The sequence below is a fragment of the Brassica napus genome, chromosome A8, assembly GCF_020379485.1.
Source record: "Brassica napus cultivar Da-Ae chromosome A8, Da-Ae, whole genome shotgun sequence".
In the NCBI taxonomy this organism is placed as follows: domain Eukaryota; kingdom Viridiplantae; phylum Streptophyta; class Magnoliopsida; order Brassicales; family Brassicaceae; genus Brassica; species Brassica napus.
In genome coordinates this window covers 22715989-22736139 of record NC_063441.1, presented here as the reverse complement: position 1 = coordinate 22736139, position 20151 = coordinate 22715989, and the positions used below count along the sequence as shown (strand labels likewise).

At 36.9% G+C, this 20151-nt stretch overlaps 5 protein-coding genes and 1 pseudogene across 5 annotated transcripts; 3 read left to right on the top strand and 3 right to left on the bottom strand.

Moving 5' to 3' along the window:
* Positions 1-98: 98 nt before the first annotated feature.
* On the bottom strand, positions 99-2615 carry LOC125577212 (general transcription factor IIH subunit 2). Its single transcript, XM_048738346.1, has 3 exons — positions 2312-2615; positions 577-1417; positions 99-368 (listed from the first exon to the last, which is right to left on the bottom strand). Exons 1-3 carry the CDS (start codon positions 2588-2590, stop codon positions 220-222), a joined length of 1269 nt encoding a protein of 422 aa, XP_048594303.1. The 5' UTR covers positions 2591-2615; the 3' UTR covers positions 99-219.
* A 705-nt stretch (positions 2616-3320) lies between these two features.
* Positions 3321-5741, top strand: LOC125577211 (WASH complex subunit 2-like). Its single transcript, XM_048738345.1, has 3 exons — positions 3321-3705; positions 3809-5358; positions 5464-5741. The coding sequence occupies exons 1-3, from the start codon at positions 3391-3393 to the stop codon at positions 5612-5614; spliced, it is 2016 nt and encodes a 671-aa protein (XP_048594302.1). The 5' UTR covers positions 3321-3390; the 3' UTR covers positions 5615-5741.
* A 75-nt stretch (positions 5742-5816) lies between these two features.
* On the bottom strand, positions 5817-10006 carry LOC125577210 (DNA repair protein RAD16-like). Its single transcript, XM_048738344.1, has 16 exons — positions 9852-10006; positions 9590-9670; positions 8479-9437; positions 8275-8397; positions 8125-8198; positions 7973-8036; positions 7732-7884; positions 7562-7647; positions 7413-7482; positions 7179-7301; positions 6850-7080; positions 6661-6765; positions 6434-6586; positions 6275-6363; positions 6107-6187; positions 5817-6009 (listed from the first exon to the last, which is right to left on the bottom strand). Exons 1-16 carry the CDS (start codon positions 9895-9897, stop codon positions 5937-5939), a joined length of 2511 nt encoding a protein of 836 aa, XP_048594301.1. The 5' UTR covers positions 9898-10006; the 3' UTR covers positions 5817-5936.
* A 2242-nt stretch (positions 10007-12248) lies between these two features.
* On the top strand, positions 12249-13194 carry LOC111206885 (annotated as a pseudogene).
* A 1331-nt stretch (positions 13195-14525) lies between these two features.
* Positions 14526-15877, bottom strand: LOC111213865 (glycine-rich cell wall structural protein 1-like). The gene has a single exon (XM_022715701.2). It carries the CDS (start codon positions 15721-15723, stop codon positions 14713-14715), a length of 1011 nt encoding a protein of 336 aa, XP_022571422.2. The 5' UTR covers positions 15724-15877; the 3' UTR covers positions 14526-14712.
* Positions 15734-16203, top strand: LOC125576977. Its single transcript, XM_048737545.1, has 2 exons — positions 15734-15753; positions 15838-16203. Exons 1-2 carry the CDS (start codon positions 15734-15736, stop codon positions 16004-16006), a joined length of 189 nt encoding a protein of 62 aa, XP_048593502.1. The 3' UTR covers positions 16007-16203.
* Positions 16204-20151: the final 3948 nt, after the last annotated feature.

Sequence of the window (20151 nt, the reverse complement as noted above, 5' to 3'; positions counted from 1 at the left end):
TTGTGTTTGAAAGTCTTCTGCATCGACCACGTATCTAACTCCACACGGACCAACCAGGAGTTAATACACATATTCTGACGTTGCTAGAAACCCAATAATAATGGTAAATGTAAGTCATATTATATAGCTCTGATTTGAAAAATTGTACTAATTATCTGTAACCTTTATTCAACAAACAGAATTAGTGTTTGGAAAAATTGTGTGTGTGAACAGATTCTCTCATTCTTCCAACAAGGACACAGATTTAGGACGGTGAGTGCTCTCGCAACCAGGACAGTTGTGTAAGCTCTCGTGGATGTATATGTCGCAGTCCAGACAGAAATAGTGCTTGCATTTCCGACATGTTACGCATGGTCCCGGTTTGTTCCCTGCACAGAACAAAAGCACCAATGAGCCCTCCTTTATGCTCAAACTAATGGCTCTCTCGGTTGATAAAGGGTGAACTAGTCCGAAACACTGACAAGGGTGAACTAAGCCTGTCTTAAGTTTAAATTACCATTCAGTTGTACTAATAAACATGTGTGAAGACTACTACTACATAAACAATGTTCAAACAATAGGCGTTTTATTGTTTACCTGCACCAAGTAAGCTCTGTTGACAACCAAAACAACTCTTCCCCAATTTTCTCCGAGGATCATTCGAACTTGAAAGAGTAGGAACCTCATCAAACGGAGCAATTGGGAAGAGGTGATGGTATGATCTCGCAAGATGTGGCGACGAAACAAGCGTCAGACCACAGATGGTGCATTCCGTAGGGAGCTCACACACACGAGCTTTGCATCTCGGGCACGTGTAACCAGCTCCGATCTTAACTTCCTTATGACACGAACAGATCGCCATTGAACCCTCAGCAGCTCTTTGTGGGAAACCCATCTTGATCAGATTAGAAATTGCAAATTCTGCTATTGCCGGAGGTGGAGGCGCATGTTCAAGAAGCAAATCCTTTAGATGCACCTCATCTACTGCAACGGAGTATAACCCACCAGTTTCTTGGCATAGGTGTTTGCATATGAACATCTCTGCAGAGAGTCCAATAACAGAGCATCTTAATCTTGATTTCTTGCATTTCTGAATTGTCTCCATGATATCTCCCGGATCAGAGGTGCTTAGAGCTGAATACAATATCAGAACTTCGCGATGACCATAAGATGGGATCTGGTTGAGATGCTCATGCACAAGCTCCAGGGCGTTCTGCAAAGATGAGTCACCCGCGGCTTCCAGCTTTCCCATCAACGCTTGTATGTGTGACTCAGGACTGCCACCAAGATCTGTTAAGGTATGTGCGATTCCGTTTTTTATAGAGACCAGACCGATTTGACTCAGAGGATTCTGGTCAAAGAACTCTCTAATGAATGCTTCAACATGTTTCGCCATTATGGCCATCCGGCTTGGTCTGAAATCTGTTTCCGCAGCTGCCTAGACACACAAAAAAAACATATCAAGTGTAAGACATTGCATGTTAAGGAACCCATGGAGTAAGACAAGCTTCCTGGAATATGAATCCAAATCACAATGTTGCCAGTAAGGATCACAAGAAACAGTATTAGCATTTTTCATATGCTCTAACCGGACAAAACCCACTTAAAGTGAGATTATCAATTACAAATCAACACCCATTCAGCTATACACACTGTTAATAAGACGAAAGAGCAGATATCTCCTACACTCAAGCCAAGGTTTCAAAAGTAGAAGCAGAGTACACTTCTCTATATAACCCCAACGTACATACTTTCTCTTCTATATAAGTTCCAATGAAAACAGCACATGCTCAGCTTCACTCAATTCAACAAAAGGAAACGACTTAAGCTGACATTCACACCCCAACTCAATTCCATAGACTTTTAGAGAGACACACAACACACAAAAAAAAAAAAACACCAAGTGTAAGACACTGCATATCACAGAACTGATGAAATATTTGAACCCAAGAAGTAAAACAAGCTTCCTGGATTAAGAATCCAAATCACAATGTTGCCAGAATCTTAGTAAGGATCACAAGAACCAGTATCATCATCATCTTCATATGCTCTAGCAAAAAAAAACACTTATAGTGATCTTATCAATTACAAAACAACACCGAGCCAGCTATAGACACTCGAAGACGAAAGAGCAGAGATCTCCTACACTCAAAACGAGTACAATTCTCTACATATAACCCCAAAGAGCATACTTTATATTCTACATAAGCTCCAATGAAAGCAGAAAATGCTGAGCTTCACTCAAATCAACTAAAAGGAAACGACTTTAAACCTAACGTTCACACAATCCCCAACTCAGACATTTAGAGCACAAAAAGGATTAGAATTTTACCCGAGAGAAGTCAATGACGATGTATAAATAGCGAATAAGCCCCTTCTGGATGCGAGTACCAGCTGCGGCGGCGGAGAGCATGCGGAGGCGGCGGCGATACTGAGCATGGTAAATGGCACTGGTGTCAATCGGCCGTAGAAGCCCAGACTCGTCCTCTTGCAAGGCCTCCCAGGATCTGTCGTCAACGTAAGCTCTCTCCCACTGGCCGATACCTTCCGCATCGTCCTCCTCGTCGTCTTCTTCTCTTTCTCCGTTGGGTCTCTTTCTCTGATTACTCATCCTTCACCTCTCCGCCGAAAGGATCTAAAGCTTAATATAAAGTTCTAGCAAATAATTAAAGAACAGCCCTTACATTTTATAAAGTTTATAATTGTTAGCTCTAACTTCCTATTGTACATATTATTGTCCCTGTCTACAATGAAATTGTAATTTAATCGTCCGAGCAAACATTTACAGAACAGTGCTCATACTTATTATAAAGTTCACAGTTGTTAGCGGGTAACTTCTTATTGTGCATGTGCATATTTAGACCTTGTCTACAATGCAATTGGCTAGATGTGTCTCCAATCTAATTGTTTTTAAAACCGGACTGATGCAGTGGTTAGACCAAAAACCATTCACGTAGATAGATCTAATAACTAGTTCGACCGTGAACCGATTGAGTAGCTATTTTGAATCTCAAAATTATTAAATTTTATAAAAATCATTAAAACTATATAAACTAACCATATGGACAACAATAGTTTATATACTGTATATAGTGTTTTATATTTGTTTTCAAACTTTTATATTTAAAAAATATTAAACTAAATTTGATCCAGTCGAACCATATTAAACCGCGATCCAAATAATTATTCGGTCCAGATTTTGGTCCGGTTTTAAAAACATTGGTCCAATCTCGATTGTAATTTGCCTGTCTGAACAAACAATTACAGAAGAGACCTTACTTATTAAAAAGTTCACAATTTTCAGCTATAACTTCTTATCGTGACTATTTAGACCTCGTCTACAATGCGATCAGCCACAGAGGGAGACTCTCAGAATCATCATCATTCTCCAAACCCTAGTTTCCCTACGAAATGGCGACGGAGATCTCCTTGGATCTGATCAACCAACTTAACCTCTCGCTTCGTAAGAACGCCAAGCTCTCCTCTCTCGATTCCTCTTCCCTCAGCCTTCCCACAGCTCCGGAGGCGATCGCGGAGCTCGATCCTTCACCTCCTTACCTCCGTTGCCGGAACTGCAAAGGCAAGCTTCTGCGAGGGATCGAGTCTCTGATCTGCGTCTTCTGCGGCGAGCAGCAGCGGACGAGCGATAATGCTCCTGATCCGATCAAGCTCACCTCCACTTCCGCTTACAAATGGTTTCTCACCTCTCTTGATCTAGACGGATCGGTAAAACATCGAATCTGTTGAGAAATGCTTTTTCATTATGTTGATTGTGTTTGTGTGATATTGTGAAAGATTGAGACTTTATGGAAACGATTTGCATCTGCAGGAGATGGTGGAGGCGATAAAGGAAACGAGTGGATCGAGCAGAGGAGGTAAGGTGCCTGTTGTAAAAGGAGTTGCTTTGTCTGAGTTTCTTGATTTGGAAGTACAATGGTGTGCAAGAGAAGAAATGAGTGATGGAGTATCTGTGCAGAAGAAAAGCCCTCTGAATATGGGAGGAATCAGTCTTGATGATTATTTCGTTGAAGAAAGAGAGGAGCTTTCTAAAGTGGATACAGCAGAGAGCAAAGCTGTGGAGGATGATGATTTTAAGGATCCACGTAGTCTTAGCTTGTTTGATAGTGTCAAGAGCCAAGGAGTTGTTGAATCACAGCAGAGTGAGAATGTTGGTTTGGTTAAGGGAAATGATGCGAAGAAGAATGAGAGTCTTAGTTTGTTTGCGGGACGAGATGGGCAGGATAGTGTTTCTTTAGCAGAGCAGGGCAACTTTGGGTTCTTTGAGGGGAAGGATTCCGAGCACTCTTTTAAAGAGGATGAAAACCTTAGTCTGTTTGATGGGAAAGCTGCTCCGGGAACTAGTTCTTCTATAAAAGATGATAGTTTTGGATTCTTTGGGAGTAGCGATGCTCAGAGAACAAGTTCTTCTAAAGAAGATGAGAGTTTTGGTTTCTTTGAGGGCAAAGATGCTCAGAGAAATAGTGCTTCGAAAGAGGATGGTAATCTTGGTTTGTTTGAGGGTAAAGATGATCAGAGAAACAGTTCTTCTAAAGAGGATGAAAGCTTTGGTTTGTTTGAGGGAGCACCATCATCAGATGACAAGGTTGTTGCCTCTTCTTCTGATTGGGATTCTGACTTTCAATCTGTCTCCCAGGAAAAGATAAGTAGTGATCCGTTTGTAAGTTCTCCGGCTGATTTGTCTGCTCATATGGACTCTGTCTTTGGTTCCGGAAAACAAGCAGATTCTTCAACTGCTTATGTTTCCAAAGCTGGTGATTGGCTGCAAGATGATTTGTTTGGCAATGTTACTGGCAAGTCTCAAAACAACGATAAAAATGAGGGACAAGTTTTGGGCGGGAATGGGAGTTCATCCATGGATATTGATTGGATTGGAGATGATCTGTGGCAAACCAGTGAAAAGAAAGCTATTGAGAAGACACCTACGAATGATGATGACGATGACTGGAATGATTTTGCAAGCTCAGCTAACTCCAAGACTCCTAGTAATCTGCTTTCCAGAACCATGGAAAGATCCCAAGAAGATATATTTGATGGGATGTCACATGTTAAAGAACAGAGCGAATATGAGAAGCAGAATACTGCTACAAGCATGATATCTGACATAGCCAAAGGTCAAGAAGATGATGATCTCTTTGGAACTTGGGATAGTTTCGCATCCTCAACCGTTTTGCAGACACCTGTGCAGCCTCCCACAAACCATGTGAATCAATCTGCTGAGCAGAATCAGGGGATGAACTTGTTCGGTGAAAGTAACCAGCAGAGCGACCTTGATTCTGGTTTGTTTTCGGAAAGTATTGGAGGCCAAACCTACTCAGAGGAAGTCAAAGCCATGCCTTCCGGAACCTTAACCTCAGAGAGGTTTGTTCTCTAATCTCGTAACGAAATGTTCATTTCGTACTAACAAGAAGCTTCAGATGTAGTAACATGTCCTGCCCTTGTGTTTTCTTTTCCTTTGTTTTTCAGAACGGGTGATCCTGATGGTCAAGATCAAGTAACAACAGTATCCCGCAAGTCAAAGAGTGATGTTGCGGAGGAGTTGATGTCACAGATGCATGATCTCTCGTTTATGCTCGAGACCAAGCTCTCCGTGCCTCCAATCTCAAAGGCAGAGTAATATTATGACATTGTACTATCTTTCTTTCTTTCGCCTCCTGTTTTTTCTTGGAGGCTCGAAGATTGTTTGTAATCACGTTTGTATTTCATTTTCAATAAATTCAAAGATCCAACTTGTTTGCATTGTAGCCAACAAATGGTGTTACTAAAGTCTAGTGGTATCGTTCATTGATTGACTACCATTGCACCTACTGGGCCTCTTAGGTGAAAAAAGTTTAACTGATTTGTTCTTGATACAAGGTAAAACAAAAAAAAAAAACGTTTTGCTTCCGTCTTATGATCTTACATACAAAAAGAAAAAGGTTTTATTCTAATAGATTAAGTTAGATGGTAAACAGAAACCTCATGTCTTCCGCTGTCAACTTTCCTATGGCTTCCTGGGATCCACCAACGGTCCTGTAATGAACAGAAAGTGTGTTCATGATAACTTCTAAGCAATAATGGTTTATGTTCGGAAATAAAAGAAAACAGAGGTAGGGAATCTTTCACTTACCCTTCAAACACAAGTTCCTTCTTCTTTTGAAGCTTCAGAATCTTTTCCTCCACTGTGTTCTCTATTATGAATCTCACAACCCTGTAATTTCACACAAATCACATATGTATAAAACATTTGTTCTCACCCACCAACGATAAAGAGGACCAAAGGAGACTAAAGTTTAACCTGATTGGCTTGTACTGTCCGATCCTATGTATTCTGTCTTGTGCTTGCCTCTCAACCGCTGGGTTCCACCACGGATCCATCATGAACACCTACAGAGTTTTTTCCAATGTTAGAACATGTTTTCAATACTCCCTCCACAGTTGTTAACTAGACACTTACATGTGAAGCGACTGTTAAGTTGAGAGCAACACCTCCAGCTTTCAAACTCATTAAGAAAACTTTGCAATTCGGATCTTCTCTGAATTTATTGATAGCAACATCTCTAGCTGCCATTGACATGCTTCCCACCAGCTGGGTGCAACCAACCCCACACTGCAAGAGTGGTTCGTTCTGATTAAAACTAATGAACATTTTCATAGCATAGTGTGTTGCTCTTTATATTTTACCTTCCCGAGGGTGTAGTTTATCAGATCCAAGAATGATGTGAACTGGCTGAAAACAATTGCTTTGGCAGACCCATCTCTTTCCACCATGAGCCTTATTTCTTCCCTCTGCATCCAGACATGACCACAAAACCGTTAAAGAAAATAAGAAAAAGGCTCAAAATGCAAAAGAAACTTAACAAGAGCACATACCAAAGCCTCTATCTTTGTACTAGTCTGAAAATCATCCAGCTTGATCCGATTTAAAATGCTTGAGGCTCTAAATCCTTTAATTGTTGTCTTGTTTGCCTGCTGCTCTATGTCAGCTTTGGTAGTCCAATCCATAGTCACTAGTGTTGAGCATGTTGGACAGGAGACTTCTCCCAGGGATGCAGCGAAATCAATCAAACAAGCTTTACAGAACACATGTTCACAAGAAGTCACCTTCAAAGTCAAATAACCAAAGAAAAAAATATTAATCCAACAAATTATTCCAGCAATAGAAATCTGACAGATTCCTGAACAAAAATTGATACACTTACAACATTGTCCTCAGCCGGTTCGTGGCATAGACCACATTCTTGTTCCTTTTTGTTCTCATCATTCAAGTTAGCATTAGCACCTCCAGAACTGGAGTACACCACAAGGTATGGATGATCAACAGCCTGCGAAAAATTCCAGAACAAATACATCACAAACCTACAATCTATATCATCCAGAAAGTGCATTGGCTGGTTAGTTGAACCAGAAAAAACTGTAGATGATGCCACACAAACCTGTCTCAGACGGGTTAGAAGATCAAATATATGAGCAAAGTTATTCATAATTGTCCCAGCCTCAATATACCTGCAAACAAAAATGAAAATGACACAGTCAAATATATGTTACATGAACCAAAGGAGAAAAAGAATAGAAGGCACTCAACGTATTGAATTGGGATTGACTGTTTTGGTATAGTGATTCATAGTAATCAGACTCTTTTACATCTAGTGAATCCCGCCTCAGGGTGATCTACAAGAAGCAACAACTTATATGTAAAGATCAAGCTAATAAGCAACTACATTTACATCAGACAAGGGAGACAAAGCAGCATACGATTCTAGGAGGAAGCGCAAGATCAGCTGCCCGGCCCAACTTGGTACGTCTTAGGAGGATGTCTTTCAGAACTTTGTGTTTAAGCAATATCATTGCTCTCTTTCCCCGTTCCTCGTTTCCATAAGCAGGCTCTGTTATTGGGTTGGTCACATTCTAGCATAGATTTTAAACAACAAAAACAATCAGAAGGACAGTATAAAAAAGGTGATCATGCTTTCAAAAATCAAGACCAATACAAAACCTTGTTCCACCAACAGAAATGCCGCACTGCATTGTGAGGGCAGCTGTGACAGTTTGCATGCGTACTGCAACCAAAAGAAGATCAAACAAAAGAGAAATCGAACATCTTTATTATGAGCTATGAAACAGAAGAGAAAGGAGAAAAAAGTTTACGTGTAATCAAGAATCTTGCAGTCACAGTCTTTGCAGAAGTAATAAGAGTATGGACTAATTTGCAGGAAGCGAATCTGAAAAAAAAAAAAAAAAAATTAGTCAAGATCAGAGACGTTAATGATAATGTGCAAGAGCCATAAATTAACTAACCAGAGAGTAAAGCTCTCCAACACGATTCTGGAGAGGAGTCCCACTCAAAGCCCATCTATAAGTAGCCTCCAAAGCAAAAACAGCTCTCGCAGTGTTGCTACGTCTCTCTTTGATGTAATGAGCCTATGTTATGTAGAAAAAAAATGTAAATTAAATAAACTCTATACTGACAAAAACAAAAGAGACAATCTCTTATGTACTGACCTCATCCAAAATGACCCGGTTCCACTTAATAGAGTACAAAACAGACTTCTTCCTATTCACTGAATCTTCTTCCTCTAAAGCTTGTTTAGTCTTCTTCTTCCTAGATCGCTTCCCCTTGCTACTAGCCTCTTCAGCCTCGGCTGCTGCTCTCTCTCTTTCCATTACAGCAAGAGGGTTCATATTAAGCTTAGATTTTCTCAGCGCCTTCGCAGAAGATGGCCCACAATGATACACATGATGTCTCATAAGCCTGTTCGGAAGAAACCATTTGCTGCAATATTCACACTGCTTTTTTCCCGGCATCACACACTTCCTGAACTCATTCTCAACGGTAGAGTACGTCGTCAGCACAAAGTCGTACTTCTTGAACTCGTTACCGTTCTTCTCCCTCTTGGCACCATGGTAGACAAGAACTTTAGTGCTTCCTGGGGATGTAAACCGATCGATCTCGCTCAGCCACTGAGAGACAGCAACGAGAGGACAAAGCACAAGTGTGCAACCAGCTGCTCTGTCGACTTGGCGTTGCGCGAGGACGAGAGAGATGGCTTGTATGGTTTTCCCCATCCCCATCTCGTCTGCTAGTATGCCTCCTGAGACTGAGCGTTCTTGCTTCGACGCCCACGATAAAAACTCCTTTTGGTACCTTAACAGCGGCATGATGAGATCAGGAGGCGGCTCAGCGGTTTCGGCGATGACGGCGTTGTTGTGCTGGTCCAAGTCTACATCGTCTGTCATGTGTTGGTCAACCCATTGTTCATCCTCTTTCTCCCAGAGCTCCCACAAGAGCTTGCCTTTCTCTTTGATGACTGTGGTGGTGCTTTTCCGTTTGGTGCCTCTTGGTGCGTTTGCATTTGGCAAAGGCACAGCGACAGCAAGAGGGACAGGATCAAGAACAGGGACAGGGACAGGATTTGGTAAATCATCATTACCATCGGCATCATCAGCATCCTCATCCGAAACTGTTCCTCAAGAATTAGTTTTTAACAACATATAACTTCAAAACATACATTTGTGTAATTTATATAACATGCAAAAACTCATTCATCACAGAACAGAAGCCAAAAAGACATGAAACGTTAGAAAAACATAACATAACTCTTCAACAACATACCTTGAAACTCAGAGTCGGAAGAATCATTATCTGAAGAAGACATAACATAAGCTTCTTCATCTTCTTCCTCCAGATTCACATCTATTTCACAACAAAGCATGCCAAAGTGATTAAAGTTATGTTTTTTCTCAAACAATTGTATAATCTAAGTCCAAAAATTGCACACACTACTCCACTGACATCGCAAATTCTCAGAAAAACAGAATAGACAAAAGGATCAATAGACATAAACCAAAAAGTAATGAGGAGATTGATGAGAAACCTTGGTCCGATGTAACAATCGCCTTGTTGCGAGGTCGAAGCTCCATCGTCGTCGAACCCAGAATCTGAGGGAGAGAAGGAAGAAGAAAAGAGAATGAGGTTTATTCAAAAGGAGGTGTCGTTCTATATTTCCATATACAAATACAAAAAGAGAGACCGAACATTAAATTGAGTCGAGAACCGCGGGGGAACGCGTCAACTTTAATATTAACTAGATTCTGACCCGCCCTTTGGTATATTTTTGTTTTATATTTTTTAAAAGTTTTAGTTTTTATATTTGTGTTTTTAGTTATATCTGTGTTTTCTTTGTATAATATTTTTTAGATAATTAATAATTTTTTTATAACTTTATTAAAATAGTTAAACCACACCTATGAATAGGTCATGTTCTTAATTTAATAGTATTTATTTTATATACCATTATTGTTAGACTCGTGTAAAAATCAAAAAGCAAAAAACAGTTTTAACATAATTAATAGATTCTAACCCGCTCTTTGAAAGGATGAGTATATTTTTTGTTTTAATTTTTTTTGAAAAACTTAATATTTTCTATTTGAGCTTTTAATCATATTTATGTTTAATATTAATTTAATTTAATATTTTTAGTAACTATATTAAATATGTAAAGTTGCATAACTATACACTTGCGCCATACACATTTCAGAAATTATTTTTAAAATTTATTTCTAAAGTTTTCAACCATATATATGGTTAATATGGTCTTCACTAACTTGAAGTAAGATCATATTTAATATAAAAAAATTAATTGAACAACCTATTGTACTAAATGAGTTTATATGAATATTTATTTCAATTAAAAATTCACTAAACCCCGTTAAACTGTATTTTAACATCACGTGTTTTGTTAATCGATAAACTTAATGTTTGTGTAGAATATTTCAAATTTGATTAAATTAATGTCTGATTGTATAAGTCTCAATTTTTTGGATTGAAATATAAGTTATGTGTACTGTAGTGTGATAATGATTTTTGAAAAATATATCAAAGTTTGTTATAGTTAGATATTATGATGTAATAATCGGTGAAAATAGTACTTTCCTTGTTCCTAAAAGATCTATATTCTAAATAAAAAAATGTTTCAAAAAGATACATATTCTATATTTTCAATGCATTTTTTGTTAACTAATAATGAGAAATTGAAAAACATTAATTGTATTTTTAAAAATCTTATTGGTTTAAAAATAGAAAAATTATAAAATTATAAAAAACTATACACTTATAGCTAAGTTTTAATATGTTTTATTAAAAAAATATGAAAATACTAAAACATGGATCTTTTGGGAACGGAAAGAGTATATATATTCTCTTTCGTAGTATTAGGGGTGAAAATAAAAAGTAAAACTACTATAAGTGTTTTCGTTTGTATTTCTTAACAAATATAAAGTGTATAATTTAATAATTACATTTTATACTTTTTAACCGAGTTATGAGAAACAATTAACATATCATTATAAAAAGATACGTCAATGATATAACTGTAAAGATACTCCAACTTACGAAGTGTACAAATAGTCTATGCAGTTATTCAGTTTGATGCCGTTATAAAAATATGGTTCCATGCAGTTATATCACTACAGATAATAATTATATTTAATCAGTTCAATGCAGTTACAAAAACATGGATCGTTGCAGTTATTAACATATCACGACAAATAAAAATATACTCTATTTAATCAATTCATTGCAGTTATATTTTTAAATTGGACACAACATTTTATCAATTGGTCATGCTGCTGTTTTAATAGAATAGATTTTTTTTTGGTATCATTAAAATGCAAATTTAACAAAATAGATTTTAAGATAGCACCGTATCGTATAGCAATAGCTATATTTTTGCCTGTTAAGTCTTTATATAAAGATTTTTCCTTAACTTGGAAATCTTTTTACTTACAAGTTACAAGTGAAGAATATTCATCAGTGCATGGTGGTATGTGAGATTAAGACTAATAATCCTTGTACAAATCCCAGAGATTTAGGCATACTAAGGCCCTATAACGTGGAACAAAACTTGGGTTCACCCCCTGTGGTGAACTCTCTAATTCACCTTAATTTTCTATATCAATTAAAGTGCCACATAAGATTAGTAGAAAAAGGAAATAAAATAAAAAAAATAAAAGGAAAATAGGTGAAAAAAAAGTAAAAGACGTCGCCGTTAACAATGGACGAGAACGTGATCTCCATCGGCTCCTTCTTCTTCATCCCTCACAGAAAAAATATGAAACTAATGTTTGTCAAGTTTGAGTCTTCAATTCTATGCTTTCAAATCCAATTTCGACTTTACCTTCTCAAAACCAAATCAAGCCATGTTGCCTTATGAGATAGAAAGAGTAGTTTGTGTCTGTAAAAGCAGAGTCGCTAGAGATGAAGAAGATGATGGTATGGGATTCATACTTGCAAGCTCGAGGGAGGAATACTACATCCTCTCATTTTCTTTTTGGGAAACAATCACTTAGTCCAAGGAAACGACTTAAAGAAGAAGAAGACTAAGAAGTCAAAAGCTCTCACCTTTGACAACACTGCTGAAAGAAACGACCACAATAGTGAGAGTGACGGCGATAAACAAAATCTGCATCGGCTTCTGTAAAGCTAAGCTTCTTCTTAAAGCAGCTTGACTCCGCCATTGGTGTTAAGGTATATGCTATCATAGCTCTGTCTCTATACACACTTCTCATATAATGTTATGGACATTGCTTATGTATGTTCTTATTCTCTTGGTGATTGCAGATAAGTGTATAGCTGAGTTGTCTCGAGATTTGGAACAGAATGCGAGCAACTTGGGAGAGCATATAAAGATGTGTTTTGGTTCTTCTTGGAGAGAGACTTTGTGAAGGAGAGGCTATTGAAGGGAGAGTTGATCCTGGAAACCCATATGTTCTCGTTATGATCTCCTCTTCTCTGAGATCTTTGGAACTTTTAAGGTATTTTTGTGAATTTTTTTCTTGTATCTGTTATTTTTTGATTGAATACAATGTTGTTTAGGCTAATGTTCCTTTGATATCTGTAGGGGTTTGCATTCACTGACTCAGCATCGTTCTGCTTTCAAGTTGTTCGCAAAGCATTTGAAAATTAAAAAGCATGTAATGTTGTATTCTTACGAGGCTTTAGAGAAGGGAAATCAATGCAATGCATACAGCGACATATGTGAGCTTCTGAATCTTCTGATAGGTTTTAATATAACTGCAATGTGATCTTAATATAACATTAGCAGTGAGCATACTCATCCCTTTGCACGTCAAAGTGATCCCATTATGTACCCATTATTTTTTTTTTGTAGCATAAAAGTTAATGCCTATATTCATGTTATTCATTCCTTAATCTGTTTATTTCATGTTTAAGAGTGGAGAATGATGATAAGATATTGATACCAATTAACAATACAAATATAATAACTTGTTAATGATTCCACGAAAAAGAGGAAGGAATCAATATTACCGGATGCCGATACCAACTCAAACAGAAAATCAATATCGATATCAATTAGCAATACGAATGTTCTTAACTTGAAAAAGGATAAAAGAGAATAGCTCAACATACAGATACAAATTCTTTGGTGACAAAATCGGCTATAATCGTGGATGTGAAACTCAAGACCTAACAGATAAATCAAAGATCACGTTCTCGTCCATTGTTAACGGCGACGTCTTTTACTTTTTTTTCACTTATTTTCCTTTTATTTTTTTTTAATTTTATTTCCTTTTTCTACTAATCTTATGTGGCACTTTAATTGGTATAGAAGATTGAGGTGAATTAGAGAGTTCACCACAGGGGGTGAACCCAAGTTTTGTTCTATAACGTGAAGACAACAACCTTTAGGTGAATTACTATCTTGTGGCCCATGATGACAGAGGCAGAATAAGGGCCCATAATGTTCGTGGGCTTTTTAGCCTTGAAAAATTAAGAAAATTCGAATGAAAATTATAGGCTTTACCGGTTATTGGATTAATAATGTCCATGAGGATTGAGGAGGGAAAAAAGACGAGCGGTTGAAGCATGCTATAGCAAAAGAATTTTAGAGCAGCATTAACCTTGGTTGCTCAAGGGGTGCTTAGCAATTTTTTAACTAAGAAGAAGAAGAAGAAGAAGAAGAAGAAGCGCTTATTTTTTTCTTTTTTTTCAAACAAAAAAAATTAAAAAGTTTTTTAAGCACCCCACTTAAACAACTTTAGGGTTAATGATGATCTTAGAGAAAGACTATCTTGACGTTAACACCCTGTGGGGTGTTTGCTTCTGGTTTTTATTTCTATATGTCATTGAAGACAAGGGTCGGGCTAGAGATTTCATTTATGAACTCAAAACTTTATAACAGCGTATCATGAGTGTTGTACAAGGAAAGTTTATAGTAGGTAAACCTTATGAGGTTTAGACATGTTGATCATGACGTCTGATTTTCCACATTAACGTTATTTATAACACTAGTTTATGCAAATTTTGAAAAAATTAAGTGAAGGTAGTGAATATCTATAAAAGCTAGATTCCGTATTGTGTTGGTTTGGTAGAGAAATATCTGACGATAGGACCTCAAAATTGAAGTCGATGGGGTATACGTACGTAACATGTGCATGTGAAACGAGTCAATTCATTTGAAAGTCCACGAAGAGAAATAAATTGTGGAAACTGTTGGATTTGTTCCGGTTTGAAAAATCAAGAATTAAGATTAATCCGTATTCAATATTTTCTTATTGGAATTTCCCAAAACATTCTTACACAAAAATCGAAAAACACACATCCTGAAATGAACAATGATGTAAATCATAAATTTTTCTGCTTTTAAGCATATGACAAGAGTAGAATCACAAGTACGTAGTAGTACTAAAACGTGAGATTGTCAATAAGTGCCTTGATTAACGGTGGCCACCACCACCACTTCCACTTCCACTTCCAGAACCTTTGCCGGAGCCTCCACCAACCCCAACACCTATTCCTATTCCAATCCCAAACCCTCCTCCTCCACCGTGTCCTATCCCATGACCTCCACCCGCGCCACCACCAGCACCACCACCGTGTCCAACGCCCCCTCCAGCACCAAATCCACCACCATGTCCAGATCCACCCCCCACACCGCCTCCTCCACCACCACCAAATCCACCGCCTCCCCCAACACCTCCTCCGGCTCCACCCCCAACTCCTCCTCCAGCTCCAAAACCACCACCGTGACCTGATCCACCACCAGCACCACCCCCTCCACCACCACCACCGCCTCCACCTCCTCCACCTCCTCCACCAAGTCCTCCGCCACCACCAACTCCTCCTCCAGCTCCAAATCCTCCACCGTGTCCGGATCCTCCACCAACACCACCGCCTCCACCGCCACCAGCTCCACCTCCACCACCGACTCCTCCACCGGTTCCACCACCTACTCCTCCTCCAGCTCCAAATCCTCCACCATGACCTGAGCCACCACCGATACCTCCTCCTCCACCGCCACCAGCTCCACCTCCACCACCAATTCCCCCACCAGCTCCTCCTCCCGCTCCAAATCCTCCACCATGACCTGAACCACCACCAATACCTCCTCCTCCGCCGCCTCCAGCTCCACCTCCACCACCAATTCCTCCTCCCGCTCCGCCACCAACTCCACCTCCGGCTCCAAAGCCTCCACCGTGTCCTGCACCACCGCCAATACCACCACCACCCCCTCTACCTCCACCTCCTCCAAAACCTCCACCACCTCCACCCCCTAGACCCCCACCACGTCCAAACCGCCCACGTCCACCACACCTGCGGCCCCACCTACAATCATCGCCCCTATACCTCGCAGGATCGACCACAGATCCATCCCCAAGAACACATTCCACACCCAAATGTAGGAAAATTAAAGAAAGAATTAAACATGTAACACTCTTGAGCTTCATCTCTAGAGAAATGATAGTTTCTCTTGTCTTGTTTTTCTTGGGGTGTCTCAGCCTCAAGAACTAGCTGCCTTATATAGTGGATAATGAATCATCAGAGTTGGGAAAAATAATAAGCAAGTGGGATGAAGAAGCCATTAATATGGATCCCCATGCATGTTACGTTCTACGCGTTCGGGGCCGTTGGGCCATTGGCGGGAACACATTTAATGAAATTTTTGTTTTCTTCAAAGTCAATATAGATCTATACTTAGTTCAGACTCTCTCACTAGCTTTCGATCTCTAGTTTGGTCATTAAATACAATCCTTAATCATCCAAAGCTTCGTTGACATTTCAAACAATCACATCCGTAAATCACCATTAATGATTACACCAGGTTTTACCAATAACTATTGTGCTACTTGACACTTGAAAGTTGAATATTCGACTTTTGCTAAAGCTTTACCATGAAAATAATTTGAACTAGGTTTAAAATGCGATAATTAATACTTTCTCTCCATCTGTTTCATAATATGTGTCATTTTAATTTTTTTGTTACAAAAAATATCACTTTACAATATCAATACAAATTATATTTACTTTCACCTGAAAATTAATTGAAAATTGCATTGATTTTATAAATAATTTTATTTTTCTAATATTATTGATCATAGAAATATAATTAATAACAATTTACATATATTTCCGTCACTGTACTAAAAATATCAAATTGACAAACGGAGGGAGTACTAACTTTTCATGGTTTAAACTTTTAAATTCTGCTTTTTAGTTTCTTTTTAACAGTGGTTTGTTTTCATTAGCATTTCTCGTGGGTGATGGAAATATTACACCCAAGATACCTGTATACGGGCATGGCAAATTAAATTTAAGAACAAAGCAATGAGAGACTGAGAGTCAACGGTTGAATTCTTGAGAGAAAATAAATTTGGCTCACATGCATTCGTAAGTACATTGTCTAAACCTTACTATACACATTTAATGTGTTACTATTTCCCAACTAAAATCACCAATCATACCCACTTCCAAATTTATTATAAAAATTGTATAAGCACAAATGCATAATCGCATATTTATATATATCTTTATATCGTAGATTAGGATCCTACTATATAAAAGGGACTAAATTCAAGGCTTTTTACACTATCCACCTCAGCCAAAATATTCTCATCTAAAAAGAATTAAAAATAAATATCATTTAGAAAATAATTAACTAACATACAACTTTTGATATTTCTAGAAATTTCAAATTTGTAACTGCTAATTTATTAATAGAATCATATATCTATATTGAATTATGTTATATTTTAATAGTTAGACTTTAAGGGTAAATAAATTATTAATTTATAATATATATAATTTATAACATTATATTGTAGTTATAAATAAAGAGAAAATAACCGGGAAGGATGAAGAAGCTCATGTAAAATTATGTAATTAAAATGGTAAAATGGTGAGTATGATGAGGTGAATCTAAGAAAATTTGTTGTACAAATTATGGTGTTTTATTCGTCCACTATAATGATTTAAAATAAAATATATATTCACATAAATAAGTCAATATTTGTTGTTTTTTTTTTGGTAAGATGTTAAGATTATTATTTTCTAAAAGGTTACACTGTTGTTTTTAAACAACTTATTACAGCAAGGAAACAAAAACAACCAACAACAACTCAAGGTAAAAAAAGCCTTAAGGAAGTCTTATACAAGAAATATAAAAAGTAGTAGAGAAGATGAGAAAGAAGAACTTACCGGGTAAGAGAGGAGACGGTCACGCATCATACGGTCGAAAGAGGCAAGGATGACTGATGAAGGTGAGGAGACATGACTGAAAGTAGAGCTTGATGACTGGAGTAGCATGTGCATCTACGTTGACGCGAGGTTGATTGATCTAGGCTGCAACAGAGTGTAGATCAGCCGGAGGAGAAATCCAAACTTCAGCAGCAAAAGGCTCCCATATCAAGCGAGAGAAAGAGCACTCAAAGAAGAGATGATGGTGAGTCTCTATTTCCAGATTACAAAGGGCGCACGTTCCTGAGACATTTAATCCCTAACGCCTCAAGCGATCCTTGGTTGGCAGTCTTCTCCGCAAAGCCAGCCATGATATAAGCGCATTACGTGGAATATGTTCCTTGAACCAAATATTCTTGTGCCAATATGTATTGTTGATAGTGTTTATATTCTTTTATGACATTAGTATCCATATTTTTTGATAAACTGATCCAAAGAAATTAGTTTGTGGAGCTAACCAAACGAGGATTATAGTGTTTACTTTGGAAAAAGTAATAGGTTGAATGATAGATGGCGTGCGTGCCTTTTCACATGGAAATCTGCACATATATTAAAATTATAAGTTTTGAATCATAGAGAAAATATAGTGTATATGACTGAAGTTGGTACATTCTGAAACTAAAGATGGCTGAAATTCTTCTTTGTCAAAATGCATAGATGTGAATCTTATATGAATAGAGTTCTACATTGCTTATAGCAGTGTAATAAACTTCGTGTGTAAAGGAGAAAAAATGTTATATAAGTGAAAACAAAAATTATGATTTTTTTCTTGTGCCTATAGGCTCTTCGCAATTTGAAGAAGAAAGAACATATTGTGTGAAAATCTTTGGCTCGGCCAAATTTTATCCAGTTGTTTACAAAACTGTTGTTATCTGATTCATGTAATTTTTCAGTGTTGATTTAAAAGCCCAAAAAACCTATCTATACTGACTTTTTTATATTTTTTCTGTGATTTGAATTTAAAAAGAGATAAAACTTTCGATAAGTTATGTAAACTCAGAACAAGTATTTAGCTTTAGAAAGCATTTACATGTTTCAAACTTATAATATATACATATATAATGTTTAAAATTATGCATATAAAACCTGTGTAAAATGTGTCTGAATATGTTTCTCTTCTTTAATGTGTTAATCGTACTATATATAATATTATTTTTAAATTTCAAAAAGTTTATGTCACTATCACATACAAAAAACCATCAATAAAAAATATAATTCTCCATCTACAACAAAAAAATGAAAAATTATTAACATATAAATTTAAATTAAGAAAAACTAACATTGGAAAAACAAGAAGTTAATATAAAAGAAAAAAATTAACAAATAATATTATAAATAAAATAAATTTATAAGACATAATCCGCGCGAAGCGCGGAAAAAATCTCTAGTTCACAGAATAACAAAGAAAGATATTGGACGTGTGGTAAAGCTCAAGTATAATTTAATGTTCATGTACCGAGAAAAAAAGTTTAGAATTCATTAATACAAATGTATAATGTGATTAGAAATTTTAAAATAACACTAGAGATTATAGGCTTCAGTATATTAACTATTTACCAAAAAACCAAATATTTTTATAGGGGTTAATACATAAATTTTGAGAAAAAAATAAAAAAATATGATAATATTTTTTTAATGCATAGTTGTATCTTGAACTAACGTATGATGATGGTCAGAGAGGTTTGAAACCTTTGTTGTCTCCGTTTCTCTAGAATAACGATTTTATTGTGGTTTGTCAACTAATTTAGGGAGCATATGAAGTTTTACAAAATTAATTGATAAAAAAATATAATGATGCTCATGTACAATGAAATAGAGTTTAGAATACATTAATACAAATGTATAATTTGGCTAGAAATTTTAAAATAACACTAAAGATTATAGGCTTAAGTATATTAATTATTTACCGAAAAACTGAATATTTTGTAGGGGGTTAACTCATAGATTTTGAGATAATTTGAAAAAATGTGAAAATATTTTCTTAATGCATAGTTGAATTATGAACTAACATATGATGATGGTCAGAGAAGTTTGGAATCTTTGTTGTCTCCGTTTTCCTAGAATAACGATTTTATTGTTGTTTGTCAACTAATTTAAGGTGCATATGAAATTTTACTAAATTAATTGATAAAAAAAATATAACGATACCCATATACCACGAAATAGAGTTTAGAATACATTAATATAAATGTATAATGTGGTTAGAAATTTTAAAATAACAATAAAGATTATAAGATTCAATAAAGTTATATTTTGTAAGGGTGTTAACACATAAATTTTGAAGAAAATTGAAAAAATATTAAAAAAAAATTTTAATGCATGTTTGTATCATAAACTAACATATGATAATCTAAGAGCTTCCTTCGTTCACCGGTCTCCATATAAGCGCCTCGAAAGCAACTCTCTTCCGTTTATCTGAATGTCCACCGCATAAAGGCGCAATCACTGCGTAGAACATGCTCTTCCAGACCCTGAATCATCAAGAACCGAGAGGGTCCTCTCGTTGATAGCCTTAATACCTCCTTGGAAAGCCTCAGGCTTCAAGAAGACAAGGAGACGCCTGAGAGTTTCCTCTACATTGGGCTTCCTAACTGATTTACTCGGTCCAATGAGTAGGAGACAGAATCGCAGCTTCTCTGTAA